The sequence below is a fragment of the Calonectris borealis genome, chromosome 4 (assembly GCF_964195595.1).
Source record: "Calonectris borealis chromosome 4, bCalBor7.hap1.2, whole genome shotgun sequence".
In the NCBI taxonomy this organism is placed as follows: Eukaryota; Metazoa; Chordata; class Aves; order Procellariiformes; family Procellariidae; genus Calonectris; species Calonectris borealis.
The window spans coordinates 69,737,682-69,754,521 of record NC_134315.1 but is presented as its reverse complement, the minus strand read 5'-3'; the positions used below and the strand labels follow the sequence as shown (position 1 = coordinate 69,754,521).

At 40.8% G+C, this 16,840-nt stretch overlaps 1 protein-coding gene across 10 annotated transcripts in view; it reads right to left on the bottom strand.

Annotated features, from left to right (window-relative positions):
• Positions 1 to 16,566, bottom strand: part of OTUD4 (OTU deubiquitinase 4) — a 36,183-nt gene extending 19,617 nt beyond the window's left edge. For 6 of the 10 annotated variants that reach the window (XR_012673593.1, XM_075150024.1, XM_075150029.1 and 3 more), the window contains exons 1-7: positions 13,365 to 14,439; positions 11,765 to 11,848; positions 8,678 to 8,728; positions 6,687 to 6,733; positions 3,300 to 3,372; positions 2,735 to 2,816; positions 481 to 625 (exon numbers count right to left, since the gene is read on the bottom strand). Coding sequence is in view for 9 of the 10 variants with exons in the window: in XM_075150024.1 (XP_075006125.1) it covers positions 481 to 625; positions 2,735 to 2,816; positions 3,300 to 3,372; positions 6,687 to 6,733; positions 8,678 to 8,728; positions 11,765 to 11,848; positions 13,365 to 13,529 (647 nt within the window). In the remaining variant the exon portion in view is untranslated. Of the gene's footprint in view, positions 1 to 480; positions 626 to 2,734; positions 2,817 to 3,299; positions 3,373 to 6,686; positions 6,734 to 8,677; positions 8,729 to 11,764; positions 11,849 to 13,364; positions 14,441 to 16,542 lie in introns of those variants that run through there. The other 4 variants (XM_075150028.1, XM_075150033.1, XM_075150027.1 and 1 more) reach the window with 3 other exon arrangements.
• Positions 16,567 to 16,840: the final 274 nt, after the last annotated feature.

The window sequence follows — 16,840 nt, the reverse complement described above, 5'->3', positions numbered from 1 at the left end:
CAAGCTACATCTGTATTTCTCCATTAGCTACATCGCAAGCAGGCATTTCAGCCCCAAGATGTGGAAGCAACACAACTTGGATTAGACTCCTGTAACTCTACTCAGTTGCAAGAGTGAGCCAAGTAATTCTCATGCAGTTTACCATGCCAGACTGGCACACTGACAATTCTCCCAGGGGATTCTGCTATTTTAATCAGGAAGATGGACATGTTGCAGAGGCAATATTCCATTATGTAAAGAGACCCAAAGGTAGACTGCAGGAAAAACAGAGGAACCAGAACCCTGCCCTTAAGTACAGTAAAGATTACATATTTCATTCTTTCATAGTTCTAACCTTACCTCTTTTTGTTTCTCTTCTTAGTAATCTGTAAAAGTTTTCAACCCTAACTGTTTGATCCTACTACCCACCAGAAATTCAGAAAACTCATTTAATATGTATTACTCACAGCCATCTTACATTAACTTTTAAACTGCATTTACCTGTAGTTGTCATCTTCTGAATCTGAAGCAGATACTTCACTGCTACCATTACTTTCCTCTGTCACACCAACAGCACCAAGTTCTGCTATGATTTTCTTTACATCTGTATCAAATACCTTCTCATACAGCAACTCGTACAGCAGAGCTGAGGAAAGGGAGGAGAAAGTGGAAGGGCAAAAATCACTTACAAGATAAATGAGATTTTACACCACCATTACGGATGCATTTCAAATTACTTCAATCAAAGCAAGCAAGCATTTTGATGTGTTAACTGAAACAGTGAAGGCATTAGAAGCTATGCTAAGGCACATGGAGGACAGGGAGGGGATTTGAGACAGCCAGCACGGCTTCACCAAGGGCAAGTCCTGCCTGACCAACCTAGTGGCCTTCTATGATGGAGTGACTACATCAGTGGACAAGGGAAGAGCTACAGATGTCGTCTATCTGGACTTCTGTAAGGCCTTTAACACGGCCCCCCAAAATATCCTTCTCTCTAAACGGGAGAGATATGGATTTGATGGGTGGACTGTCAAGTGGGTGAGGAATTGGTTGGATGGTCACATCCAGAGGGTAGTGGTCAACAGCTCAATGTCCAGATGGAGATCAGTGACAAGTGGTGTCCCACAGGGGTCCATATTGGGACCAGTACTGTTTAATGTCTTCATCAGTGACAGAGACAGTGGGATCGAGAGCACCCTCAGCAAGTTTGCAGGTGACACCAAGCTGAGTGGTGCGGTTGACGCGGCTGAGGGACAGGATGCCATCCAGAGGGACCTGGACAAGCTCAAGAAGTGGGACCATGTGAACCTCATGAGGTTCAACAAGACCAAGTGCAAGGTCCTGCACCTGGATTGGGGCAACCCCCTGGTATCAATACAGACTGGGGGATGAAAGGATTGAGAGCAGCCCTGCCGAGAATGACTTGGGGGTACTGGTGGATGAAAAGCTGGACATGAGCCAGCAATGTGCGCTCGCAGCCCAGAAGGCCAACCGTATCCTGGGCTGCATCAAAAGAAGCGTGGCCAGCAGGTCGAGGGAGGTGATTCTGCCCCTCTACTCTGCTCTGGTGAGACCCCACCTGGAGTCCTGTGTCCAGCTCTGGAGTCCTCAGCACAGGAAAGACATGGACCTCTTGGAGCGGGTCCAGAGGAGGGCCACAAAAATGATCAGGGGGATGAAATGCCTCTCCTATGAAGAAAGGCTGAGAGAGTTGGGTTGTTCAGCCTCGAGAAGAGAAGGCTCTGGAAAGACCTCATTGCAGCCTTTCAATACTTAAAGGGGGCTTATAAGAAAGATGGGGACAAACTTTTCAGCAGGCCTGTTGCGACAGGCCAAGGGAGAATGGTTTAAACTAAAAGAGGGTAGATTTAGACTAGGTATAAGGAAGACATTTTTTACAATGAGGGTGGTGAAATGCGGGAACAGGTTGCCCAGAGAGGTGGTAGATGCCCCATCCCTGGAAACATTCAAGGTCAGGTTGGACGGGGCTCTGAGCAACCTGATCTAGTTGAAGATGTCCCTGCCCGTGGCAGGGGGGTCAGACTAGATGACCTTTAAAGGTCCCTTCCAACCCAACTATTCTACCATTCTATGATAAAACCAGCTGCAGCTACTATGGCTTAATGGGTATGCATGAAACTACTAGAAATCAGGTCTCTTGACAGGCAAATTTGGCCTTAGCCTTGTAACTCTGCACATAGGCAGAGTTTTCATGAAGAATGAGAATCCTTGTAGAGAGTATCGCAGTGACCCATCAAACCTGATTAGGGCCTTTGGGCATTTCTGCAATCTAGTAAAGAAAACAACAATCCATGAAGACAGTTATTTTTTGCACATGCAACCCCCATGATTTTTGTGACAAGTTACACATGCAAGGATAATTTTAACACAAACAATTAGTTTGCTAACACAGTCTGAAACACAAAATTAAAACTAGAATGCTGACCAAAGACAATGCAACAGATTGTAAATTAGTACACCAACATTTTCTGTTTACATTAGACTACCCAGATTCAAAGAGGCAAATAAGTCTTCTCCTCTTGGTATATAATCTGCTTTGTCAAGAATCAGGACACAATAAGAATTCATGCTCTTGCAAAACAATACAGTCATTGACAATTCAAATGGAAAGCTAAGCTACTGAAGAATGACTGTAATGAACTTTCATACAGAGTCTTTTCCTGAAACCTGATGGTGATCATTTTAGGATTTTTGGTAAAAATATGTGCTTTTAACTAGCCAACATAATACTTACACTGACACAGAGCAGCCTTTTCTGAATACTCTATGGGATAAACAATATCATAGTGGTTTCCATTTGAGAAGCACAGCAATACCTATTAAAAAAAAAAAATCACACAGATATTTTAGGTTTTGCATCTCACTTGATTTTTCATATGAGCACTACCTTTTAAATTCAATTTAATGTACCAATGTGCTTTGTTATCTCTCAGGATCTCCAAGTATCAATAAAACGATCAAAATGTTCAGTGGATGTCCTTTAAACCAAAAAGAATTTGACTGAAAGTCAATAAGAATTTAAGACAGAAGTAGCTATGTGAGTTAGCACTTGCAAATTGCTTTTTACAGAATTTTAGATTACTAGGAAGATATACACATCCCAAATATGGACCAGCTATTTAAAAAGAAGTCTACATGTATTAACAGAATAGCTGCCTTATATATGTACAAAAGAAAATTGCATTCTCAGAACATTTCATTGTGTTGAATAATAAAACTCACATGAAACTATTTGCTGTTTATAAAGCAGTCTTAATTCAGCCTTTCACAATAGCCATAATTTTTTTTTTTTTTTTTACCTTATCAGAAAAGCCATTTTCAGTTACACGTGAAGGAGAAGCATTTGGTTCCCGGTATATTATGAAATCTTTCCTGAGAAAAAAGTAGCAGTTAAGAATTAATTTAAAAATTAGTATCAATAAAATTGGAATATTCAAGTCAAGTTCAAGGAAAATACATAACCACAGAAGAAACTCAGTGGAAAAGAATACTGAAGATGATGAGTACACCTATCACTGGTCAAAAAAAAGGCTTACTTTTATGAAAGAATATACTAGAATAAGATGTGCTGGCACAACACGCACAGGGCCAGTGACAAGTAAAACAAATTTCTAAACACCGCTTTCTAGAGCCGTGTCTAGAAAGATGATGGCTCCCCAGTCCTAGAGAAATTCATTATACTTTGCCATTTGGAAACCCACCAGAACAAAGAGGAGGTTGGTTTTATGAACAGAGACAGGAAACAGTGATAAGTTTCCAGAAGGTGAGCAATGGCTTGGGCTAAATCTGTACTAGCAGATTGATTACATGCGTGCAAGAACCCTTTTGGGCAGAGAGGCCAGCTAACAGAACACCCCATGTCTGTGCTCAGAAACTCTTCTTCCCTCCCAAACCAAGTTCTCGTGCTCAGAAGGGTCCACACAAAGTTTCTGCTCCCAAACGGTGGCCCAGCTGCCACAGTGTGCTAAGGAGCATGCCGAAAGCTCAACAGATCACCAGCGGGCATTGCCTGAGGATCAGATATTGTAACCAACTCTCCAGCACCTCTGAAAATCATGCCCTCCATATGTCTCAGTTTTTTCATGTGTAACAAGAACAATCTTTTCCTGTATTTTAAAATGGATAACACACTGCAAAAAAGACATTCAGAAGGCTCAGTTTCTCTTTCTCTTGGGATAAAGACTCCAGCAAGTGTGGAGTTGAACACCATGTTGTGGTTGTTAGACTCAAATTGCTGGATTTAAAGTGGCAAAGTAACCCCTCTGCTGCCTCTTCAACTCAGAGAATGGAAACAAACTTTTTGGGAAGCTTGGACCGAACCAGCAGATAGTGTGCTGTTGCACTGTTGGCAGATACTCATCAACAAGGGTATCAGCCCAGCATAGTTTTTCAAAACAGGTTTAGAAAATTTTTATCGCTGCAAACTAAGTTTTGGTACCTCATCACATTTAAGAGCATTAAAAATACCATAAATGAAGAGTTGAACTACTACAGTTAAGCAAATTTAGAATTTACACTCCACACTTGTAGTTCTTTTTCTATCTTGTTAGGCTAAAAAGCTTAAAAAGTTGAACTGGATATAAAGTGACAAATACAGGAAAATCCACAACTGATACTGACATGACATGCTATTTGGTTTTTTATTTTCTAAAAAATGAAAGACTATCAATCTTAGCTACTTGTTTTTCTGCTATTATCAATCTCTGTCACAATCTTAAATTTAATTATTTTCTCTCTCTTTTATCCATAATCCTCCCTTTGAATTCTTTGCTCAGCAACCTATCACTTCCTTCAACTTATTACTTGCTCACACAAGCAAAAGTTTAATTAGTCTTGCAAAATGATTAAGTATATTCACAGGTGCAGGTTTTGGATTAAAAAAAACCAAACACAAAAACAAACCCAACTTTCTACAACAACTCAGAAAAAGCAATTCTGAGAGGAAAAGAATTTCATAGCTCAGGGACCCATCCGCTTCAGGGAGGCAAGGAAAATTCACTACATAACAAAATTATACTTGTGACAGATCTGAGGAGTGGAATGAAAACAAAGCTATTCACACTGCCTTGAGAAGTCTGAAACTCTCACTTCTCTACGTGGCACAAACAGGAAACTCATACTCCTGCTTTCCTTCAGTCTGCCAGCATACAAGAAGGGAGGCAACTCTTTCCACCGCCTCCACCACCGTTCCTACTTTCCCAGAGCCGCTGAATTGCCTTCTTAATAGAAGCCAGTCTTCCCAAAACAAGTATGGCAGTACAATTTTTGTGTGTTCAACTCTGCAGTGAAATACTACATATATTTGCAACGATGCCACAAGCCTCCTCACGCTTCCAAGGGAAATTAAAAAAATACTATTATCAACCAGGATTTGTCTCTGTATTCATTTATCAGCTGTGGTCCTGGATTCCAATGTATCATGACTTCAAAATAAACTGCTTCTATTTCATGAGAATACATTTCTCATGGCCAGAAATACAACAAACAGATAACAACCATCCAGTTCCAATCAAGCATGCAATTTTGTTGACTTAGATTGAGTTATGTCCCTCTACACCCCGGCTCAATCTAACCATCAGACCTTTTCTCTAAGTCTCTTGAGCCAAACCTTACTCTGACTTTCAGTTCAATCCTCTTCCACCCATGTAGCACACGCAACTCTAAACTGTCCCATTAACCATATAAAATGCTAACATAGAATTTCATGCAATTTCCCACACTTAGCACTCATCTAAGTATCTGAAAATAATTTAATTAGTTTGGTTTTTTTCCTCTTATCAACTATGGCACCAAAAGCCAAAGCACAAAGGAAGTCACTAATTTACAGCAAGCAATTTGAAATACTGACTTTTTTAACTGGTTTACAAACAGCAGAAAGAGAAGATGCTGTACATTGCTTACTCCTTTACACAGTAATTAGAAAGCAGTTATAAATATTCAGCATATAGTTTCATATTGCTTTGCGAAGAAAGATTAATATATAGGATTATGTTTAATAAAAACACATCAGCAAAACTCTTCATCACCAAGAGAAGTGTTTGTCTATGCACAAATACCAAAACATCTCTTAAGCATAGCTCAAGCTATGGCCCTTGACAAACTCGTACTATTTCATCTATACTGATACAGTGGAAAAAGGAAAATTTACACAGAAAAGAGAATAAGCTACAGCAGTACACCAGGTAGTCTCATACCAGTACATACAACTTCATACCAGGGGAGGTGTGAGAACGGCTTTCTAGCATACAGCGTACAATACTCATATCGCTAAGCTACGTCAGAGCATTTGTACAGAGGTAATAAAGAAATGGATACAGCCCACAACTTAGCAATGGGGTTAATATTAAAGCCTTGGTAAGAAATAGGAAGAAAAGCAATTTTAACAGAAAAATTAAGATATGAAAATTAATGAAATACAAACTGTATGACTCTACCCACAATTAGTTGTGCAGATGAGATGCATGACATTATTGCAAACCTGTATTCAAATCCCAGATTAAATGTCATTTTCAAAGCTCACTTTTCTGTTTTTATTTAATACCTTGACAGCTGCAATTTTCAAAGCATATTTGTAATTTTCTGGAGAACTACGGTATAACATACAATTCCATCTTTGCTATTCCAATTGATTAACTAACCAAACAACTGAACTGATCTCATTAAAACATATTTAAAGGTTTTCTTACTTGTACATAAGAGAAAGGGCACTTATTTCTACTTGTCCAACCCATTCCTGTATTGAAAACAAAAATAAAAGAAAATTAAGTTCCATCAAACACACAATTATTATACTACCTCATGTGTAGATCAAGAGAAGCAAGAAATCATTATCCAAAAAAAAAAAATCACCACTGAGTCTGGAGTTCAGCCAAGATACTTTGACTGTACTTGAAGGTTTTTTGAAATAACAATAACTATTCCAGTCAGGTTAAGGGCTACAAGCTAGACGGATTTTTTTCCCAAAGAAGAAACTGATCTGTATGAAAACTGAGAGAACTAAAAACAATCACATAAATGCAGATCTATCATTAAAGAGTATGAGTTTGAAAGGTGATAGTGGTTTTTTTTTCTTCTCTTAAACAACCAGAATCCTAGCTTTTCGAAAGAGATTTTTGAAAAAAGTGAGTGTCAGATTTATCAAGTGCTTTTAAAAATGTTACTTTCTACCTTCAAAACTGTCTGGTTTTGTGGACCTTTAGCTATAGATAAAACTGGAAAAAGAATCTTGAGGCTTAACTCTCACGCCTAAAACACAGATAACTTCCATACAAATATCTTGACACGGTCTTGTGAAGTGCTCCCACACAAAGTAGACAGACCACTTCCAAACAGCCAAAATAAACTTGTGATAGTTAGTTGCATTTCTCATGCAAGCAGCTGTGTATCGATACCTGAAGAGAGACCAAAAATCTGCCCTTTAAAGCTATTAAACACTGAAATGTCAGTAAAACCATAACCCAGACTCAAATTATAGAAAAGTAAAAGTTGTTTCTTCCATTACCAGCCTAACCACTGTACTGTGCTCCAGTATGATGTGACTAGATTTCCCCTCTCCCCCCCCCTTTTTTTCCTACCTTTTTTTTTTCCTCTTTTTTAAATTCTTACTAAATTAAAAACGACTGAAATTAAGTTTGGGGCAGGAATTTGTAGCAGTTCAATTTTTTTTAAATCATTTTTTACATTCTCACGACAATTTTCAAATATAGAATAACAATATTAATTTCTCTGATCATGTAAAAAAGCTGCTGTATGTTTTATTTTTCAAAAAGATTTTTTTAAACATTAGTAGACATGTATGAAAAAAGACATTTTCTATACACAGAGTGCAGTGCTGTAAACCATTCACATTGGTGTAGTTCAGCACAGAGTAAGTTCTACTGGAAAATGGCATGATTTACCATTTAAGCATAGCATATAACCTCAGGATTTGACTAACAAAGCTTTGCAATTAAAAATCCTGGAATAAACAAAGCAAGACAGAAGCAGAATGGGCTAACACCCACTTTTTTCCTCCTTCCACCATTCATCTTGGAAACTGAAATAAAGAACCATCTGGTTAGCCACTCTAACTAAGGATGCTGTAGGCATGACTGGGGAACAAAAACAAAAAAAAAAAAAAAGGAAAAATCATGCTTTGATTTCTAGGAGGGGAAAATTTAATAAAATTTACGCACAAGCGCTTAAAAAAAATCACCAGATTTTGCAATATTGTACTAGATAGTCCTCTTCCCTCCACCCCCACCAGCTTACACGAATTGTTAACTCCCTAATAAAAATACTAAAATTAAAGGGGGGGGGGGAGAGATAATAATTTTGCTTCAAATCAGTATCTTCGTAAGAGCCTGTGGCTACTGTTCATAATATCCCTTACATGAGTAACTGTCTTTTCATCACCTAAACTTTTAGATCTTTATTCAAGGCTGTCTTCAAGAAAAAGCTAGCCATGCTATGTTTCTTGGCATTTGCAGAGGCTAGAAATGTTTGGATACAGTTTTAAAGAATAACAAGTTTAAACCAAGACACACAAAAAATTCCCCAAATCATTTTACAATAGAGAGTACACACATAAAAGTATATATTCACATAATTCAAACACGTTTGTGAGAAAAAAAAAATCCAATTACCCATCAACTTCAACAAAAATACTGCTTTCTACTATAAATCAAGTTTAACATACCTGTGGATTTTCCAAACATTTTAAATACTCTTCAAATGGCCCCTCTATGAACTGTATTTTAAAAAAAAAAAAAGTAATAATCAGTTATTTTTATTAGCATAGCATATGGAATCCCCAGTCTATGACCCACTGCACCAATGGAATGTACCATTGGAAACTGAAGACTACCCTGCCCTCAAAGAGCTTACAATCTAAATATAAAGTGATGTAGAGATGAGGGAATAAATGGTCAAACATATAGGTCTGCATTCCAGAAAATAACCACATGAACAGCTTTCGGAGTCATCACACAATCCAAAACAAAACAGAACAAAAAAAAAAAATCCGAAAAAGAAATCCAGCAACCAAACAAGAAATCTGAAAGAAAGCAAAGATGCTGTCAGGTAGATGTTTATGGGCAATTCATCTCAGGCGTGCACAGCATCGCTGGAGAGAGCACATGTGGGCTTATTCAATTATCTTGTTAAAAGAAACAGGCAGCAATGGACCATCAGAAACAGGAGTCACATTTCTGTAGTACCCAAGTAGCGATAAGATATAGTATAGGCAAATCATAACGCACTTTTTCCTCTTTTCTGTATCACTTCAAACAAGCTGCTTTTACTTTCAGTGAAAGGATGCAAACAATCGGGCTACAGTAAGTGCCAGGCTAAGAAAGTAATCCTTCAGCTGCACTCCTTAACATGCATGAAGAGGCCAAATTCACATTTGTCAAGGCCAAAGAAAGATGCTGCAGTAATTGAGACATGTCAACTTCAAAGTGTTTCAGCCATGCTGGCCAACAAAGAGGCTGTATTTAAAAAATGCTATTTAGACACAATCTGCTTGATTTAGTTAAAATAAAGATCCACAGAGGTCCAAACAAAGAAGCAATTTCCATTATGAACTTAAGCTGCAAGCTGGATGGCCTCTTTACCCCTAGTGATTAAGAAACAAGGTAATAAGGAAAACTGAGCGGAGTAGTGAGATTGAAAGTTCTGCTTTAGCCATTTTGAACCTGGCTGGACAGTGTTGTTCATGAGAAGAATCAAGAAGTCTGGCCAAAATTTTTAATTTAGACAGAAGCAATCAGGTATGAAGTTAAAAGGTGGATCAGTAAAACATGATCATAAGCAGCAGTTGTTTTGTATGTCAAAATTAAATGAGCTAAAGATAATGCAACAGGGGAAGAAACGAAGGGCACCAGAAAGTTCTCATACTGAAGAGTTAAAAAAAAGAATGAATATAAGACAGCAGCTATCAGAGACAACACCTTCAAGAAAAGATGAGGATGAAAAGGAAGGTGGTGGTTACACACAGTCACCTGAAACTTTGGTTACAGCAGTATCAGTGGAATGATAGAGACAGAAATCCAAGCTGAAATGGTTACAATAGACAGAACAGGAACTTCAAGGAGTACCACCAGTACATGTCAATAGAGTGTAACTACTAAGGCGGCAGATGAGTAAATAGTTGATTAGGAAAAGAGGTATTTGTTGTTTGTGTGTGTGTGTGTGTGTTTTTTTAAGAGAGATAAGTTAACAATGCTATATTCCAGATGAAAAACAAAGTATAGTGAAAGATACGGGGAGCAAAGGAGATCAGCAGAGCTGAAGTGAGGCACCCGAGGGAGTAGGAACACCAGGAAATGAGAACAGGTATGAAACACCTCAACCTTGTACATGAAACACCTATTCTGAAAAATGACAAGGAACTTTTTTAAAAGAGACTTTTCAGAAGGACAGCAAAGATGGATGGAGGAGAGGTCATATCACTTGGACCAAGTCTGAGGAAAAAAAGAACAATGAGACTGGGAGTTTGGAGGACAGAGACCAAGATAGTAAAACCAGCTAGGGTTGACAAAGCAGTTACCCGGCTGAGGAGATGCCAGAACTGGGGAGGGGAAACAACACACATTTAGAGTCAAGAAAGGTCATGGTATTTCCTAAAACTACACAATGCAACAAGAAAACACAAGTAGAGAAGCACATATTGGCGTGAGTGGGGTAATTCTGGAAAGGAAGGGATTAAAAAGTCAGCAGTGAAAAAATAAAATAAAATAACATAACATAAAGATCCAAGAGTTGCTAAGTCCTGAGATGGACTGCAAACAAACAAACAGTCCTGACAAATGGAAATAGTCAAGTCAGAGCTGCATTCTCCCAGAGGGATTCACTGTATTTTACGTCATTCATTCTTGACAACTTCCACATTAACAGTGACCTGCCACATTTGAGTACAGGGCACTTTGTCAGAAATTACAGCAAATACACACACTCTTATTCCTGCTTTCCCGCTCTTCCCTATGCTAAATGTGCACCTAAAACAGCCTTTTTATTTTGGGTCCAGGTAAATTTAGAACAGAAAAAGGGAGCTGAGTAATAGTCCTCCAGTAACAAATGCTTACACATACTCCTGTTTTGGCTATCCTGGAAATTAATTAAATGGTATATATACTAGAACACATACAAACACAAACAGGAGCACCAATTTTACTATGGTTCTTTTAAAAGGAAGAAAAAAAGGATTTTATAATGTTAACACTGATGACATTGACCAAATATCAAGACCAATATCAAAATATTTTATGTCCATGGTTGATGAAGGAGAACTTCGTTACAGATCTTTAGGAAAAAAAACACACTGCAGAGGCAATGCATAATAAATTGTAGACCCTGAAACAAATTTCACTAATCTCACCAGTCAAATCCCTCATATATTGTAAGAGCAATTAAATAGCACGGCAAGAACATTTTATGACCTTTATTAAAATAGGCATTATACTAAAATAAAATCCAGATTTTGGTTGCTCCACTACAGACTACTAAAGTTTAAGAAAGTTTGTTTTGTTTTTTAGTAAGCATTAAAAACTCTTCCCACCCCACATCCCTCCAGTCCAAGCAGTATACAGGTCTTTCTCCAGGCTTATGAAAATGAGTTACTACCACACATGTGCCAATTCATTTAAAGAGCACTCACTTTAAAAGCATCAACTAGTATATAGCTATGATGAATACTGTCACAAACAGCAGAATATACCTTAGAAAAGTGGAAGGAATAAAGTAACATTTTTTTTTAAATGCTCACAAAGAAAACAAAAATACTTACTGCTTCAAATTTCTCCCTATTTTTCCGAAGATAGTCTACACAAGCCATCCTAACATCAATATGCCGAGACTGAGAGTGTAACACCTACAAAGGGAGAAACAGAAGAAAGTGACACTGGTTCTTAGGAGTTTTGATGACACGTCACAAATAATTAACGACTGTTGTCTAAATACAGGCTTGGAAATACTCTAGTTCTATTTTTAAGAATATTTAAAATGCATATTCATTCAGTAATATCTTTATGCAGGTGACACCTCAATTACTTAATCAAAAATTAAGTAACTGCAGAATTCACAGATTTACTAAATTCAAACGTTCAGTTTTATGAGGATTTACTGAGTGAAAGGAATAGCATTTTTTGTCATTCTTTAACCGACTCCTTTGACTTCAATTAGTTGAAGAAGTAAGTTACCGCAGGAGTGGATGAGGAAATCAACTACCAACATGCACTTGTTCAAATTAAATCCAACCAAATCTAAGAGAGTGCAGGGTTACTTTCTTTTGACTTTAAGACGTGTAGGTCTGTTGCCCAAATACTGATTTGGAAACCAGGCATTCAGATCCCAATATGACACCTGCATTCTACCTCCTGTTCAAATTTCTACTGGAAAAATATTACTTTCATCATAGGTTCAGGGTTATCTCTAATGTGACTTTGTCTGCATCCTCATAACGTAGGGAAGTTCCAGTCAATCCTTACACACTACCCTCAATTTAAAACACTTACAAATTCAGATCAATTCAGTTTTTCTGCATGAAGAGTACAGAGATTAGGCCAAGTTTGTGGATAAACACTTACTAACTTTGAATTAAAGACCCTCCCTTTAATGAAATAAGAATAGGATGTTAAAAATTTAATTAATAGTTGAAAAAAGTTCTGTATACACTGGAGTGTGGGAGAAACTTTCTATATATATCAATTAAAAACATCAGAATATCAATGTATATTCACTGATTATTTCCTTGAAATAAAAAAAACTACTCACTTCAGAGTAACAGTGTTTGCTTGCCTGAACTTGTAAATTCAGTGGAGAAAGTAATTTAAAAAAAAAAGTTAACTGTGTATAATTAGCACAGGAATCTGGGCTCCCACAACCAGAAGCACCAGAGCTCCCACTGCTGTTTGTTTGTATTTAAGACAAGATGACGCTGTCACTTTTTTCCTTTAACAGTAACACTGAAATGGGGGAGGGGAATTCAACAGGAAGAACTGAAAATAAATTACTCACTTGCTCTACTTTTATAGTAAACTAATTAACAAATCTAAGAACAAGGCTTTTCAGCTCTTTCCACTAAATTCCCTTTCCTAAATAGTCTTATACAAAGCAGTTGTACCCAAATGTTGAAATGTTACACTGAAAAAAGCTCTGAGGAGGCACTGGAAGGTCAAAACAGGTAACAATTTCTTGATGACAGAAGGCGGCTGTACACACAGAAGTTCTCTCACCCCCCGAGATAGGAATTTTTTTTTTTCCCCCTGGCACACGACTGTGTAACCTTAACCTATACTTGTCTGCATTTTAACACTAATTATCACCCACTAATGAGATCCACTTCCCATGCTTTCATGCGAAGTAGTTTTGTTTATGTAAACAGTTACCTGCTCGGCCACAGCCCTGAAAAGACAAGATCCATCCTTGGCAACTCTCTTTCTGTACAAGCCCTGAGATCGCAAGTAGCAGTCCATAGAAGCGTCCCCAGGGGCGTCCATGCCGCTGCCTTGATGACTCTGCTCCCCGCCGTCGGGTTTGCACGCCGCCTCCATGTTTACCGCTTCACGCTGTGGAGAATCGCTGCACCTCTCTTAGCCCCACATGGCAAGGTACGGAGCAGCTCTAGGGCCGGGCCAAGGAAACAGCAGCAGGTGGGGGAGGAGAGCGCTGGCCCCTCAGCGCTCGAGGTAGCAGCAGCAGCAGCAGCAATAAGAAAAGCAGCTGGTCTCACGTTATCAACTTGCATGTGGGAATCGCCGACAGAAACTGCAAAGTTTTACTCCGCAGTCTGGACTTCCAGCTCCATAAAAACCGTCGCTTCTAGGCTTCTCTAGAGGGCCGGGCGGCAGCTCCCGGACACCGCTCCGACGGGGTCCCGATCCCACTTCTCCCTCGGGGCGGCGATTCCCGGCGGCTTCCGCAGCCCGAGCGCGCAGCCGGCCTGCCGGGCGGAAAACAAAAGAGAAAGGACATGTGCTACCGCCGCCGGGGAGAGGAGGGGAGGGGAAAAAAAAAAAAAACAGAGAAGCGTAACCTGGCGTTTATTTTCACTTTCAGCCCGGGCGCTTCTGGGAGCCGTAGTCCCGGAGGAGGAGGAAGAAGCGGGAGCCGGGCGGACGCAGCGCCCGGGGCCGGGCCGCCCCCGCCGGGACCGGAGCGGCCCGGGAGAGGGGGCCGGTCAGGGCTTGGCTGTTAGCCCTGCACCGAGTTAGGCTCATCTCATTCTGTAATAGCTTTTTAGTTTTATGACTAACCACGGGATGTCTGACACCTAATCCATAGATATGTGGGGTTTGTGGGTTTGGTTTTTTGTTTGTTTGGGGTTTTTTTTTCCCCCCAACAGATTGGATTGTACGATTATTTTTTAAATCCATCCACCTGCAGGAAAGAAGATGGAAATAAAACTGGGATAGTAAAAGGAGGCTTAATTAAGAAGGGATAAAAAAAAGCCATAGCAACGCAACACTTTTAATATCCTACTTTTTCTGTATGCCACTCTCAGTGGTAAGAAGCAGCAAACATTTTTATTACAGCTGCATGACTAAGTTTTGCTTGGCATTGTAAACAGGCTTTAGAGGATTTTGGTGCACAAAATGGGACAAGAAAGGAAGCTTTCCAAACTTGTCTTTTTTTACTGTGGTTGTGCAAGCTACCTAGGAGGGAGAGCTACAAAGCTCTCAGTAGCGCTAGTGATAAAATAAAATGCTTCCAGTTACTTCTTAGCTTAAATGAACAAATTTAGATGCAAGACAGAGAGGCAAAGACAGAAGGAATGAAAACCCTGATTTTTACTTTCAGCCAACAGTAAAAAGACCAGGAAGGGCTATGACTTAAGCTGAGATCTGTATATAATAACAGATTGAATAAACAGAAGTTAGAAACCAGGCTAAGTCAGGAAAAAGTGCTCTAGCAGCTCCAAACAAGCAGTATCAAACCCCCTTTTCCTAACAGAAGCCCAGGTTTGCCCAAAAGGACTTGGTCTACTGGAAACAAAAGCAAATTCCCAGGGAATCTCTGTAGATAGAGAATAGGAGAGTAGAAACTGAGAGAAGTGAAAGTAAAGCCCTAACAGCATCTGAACCTCCAAGACACAGAGAGCTGCTTAGGCAGCGTGGGGATGTTTGAGACAAGGAGCGTGAGGTAAAAATACTAGCAAGGGGCTGGACTTCTCACCAGAAGATGGGAAAGGTCATCTATCAGGACTGAACTATGAACAGTTGCTGCCACTGACTCAGCTACCATACTCATTGAAGAAGCTCAGACTAGCAGTGTCTTGCATGTGAGAGGTGCTTCTTCTGTAGATAAAAGCATCTTGTCAAATCACTTTTGAGTCCTATCAAACTAGCATCCAGTTACAGAGTTTCTTACAATATTCCATTTTTTCCTCACCCCATTTGTCACAGTTAGAGACAAAACTATCCTCTAACGTCTTCACAGATTTGTCTTCCCTCACATTTGGGCCTTTTGTCATTGTGATTCTAAAGGCTGGCTAGGGAAAGGGCAAAGGCCTTTCCATCACGTCTGTTACACTCAAGAATGCCTGTACACACGAGGTCATCCAGTATGTGACAGAATCTAAATGTAGTTCTGATATGTGAATACACTGAGAAAATTAAAGAATTGAAGTCATACAGTGGCCAGTTTCCTAAAAGCCTGCTCTTTTTGCAACCGACTCCTGAAGTTGATCAGGCAACGGTGACCCACATATTTTTTTTTCCCCCTCAAGTACTGCTACACAAGAAGCAATCTATTTCTAAAAAGGTGAAATTCCCACTGAAGAAATCTAGCCTGTACATGCACAGTTTCTAAGGCATAAAGAGAAATGCATCCGCCAAAAGAATCTGAAATACCTCAATGTTAAAATAAAGATAAGAATGGCCAAGTTGTAACTCATGAGTTATTACAAATATTCTAATTAGCAAGTAGCTTTATTAACACGTTCAACCAGCACTTCTACCACAAGCAGCAGCTCCAGCCACTAGTTCCTCTGCTGCACCAACCTCGGTTGCCCACACAAGCGCTTCTGCTGCCCATATACTGAATCAGCTCAGGAAGCTGACTCAAGCTAAAAAAAAAAAAAAAGAAAAAAAAACCCCACAACTTCATTTTTAAACTAAGATTAGTTTTGTGATTCAGTTCACGGCCTGCCTGTGCCAACACCTGGGCCAGCAAAAGGGGAGGGGGGGCAGCTGCTGCGGGTGGGGGGCTGCCTTTGCTCATCAAACTGCAACCTTGGAGAGGAGACCGTTTTCGCCCAGCTTCACGCCCGCTCTTTCCCGCTTCAGACAGCGCCGGTTCACCAGAAGCCTCCTCCCAGTCCGCAAGTCTGGCCTGGGCGACTCGGCACAGGCCGGGGACAGGCACCCGGGCGGGGGCGGCCCCTCGGCCTGCAGCCCGGCGGCCTCCCGGAGCAGGAGCAGACTCACGAGGGCCCTGCCCGCTCGGCGGCCCTTCCTGCGCGGCCATACGAGCCACCGCCTACGGTGTGGGACCGGACTCCCCGCCCGGAGGGGCCACGGCGCGGCGGGGCCCGCACCCTTCCCCCACCCGCTGACTGGTACTTACCGGCGGAGGGGCGGGCGGCCCCCTCCTCCTCCCCTCCTCCCCCCAGGCAACGGCTGTAGTGGCGGCAGCGGCGCCGCCCCCTCCTCGCCTCGCCGCGGCCCCAGCGGCGGCGCAGGCACTTCAATCTCCCGCGGCGGCACCTCTGCTCCCGTCGCTCCCCGATGATGCGGCCGCTGCCAGCCCCGTCCCGGTCTCGCCCTCCCGCCTCGCCGCCTCTCATCACTCTTCGCCGCACGCGCGAGCGAGCGCGCGCACCCGCACCGCTCCCCCTCCGCCCGCTGTTGGTTTGTCCCACCGG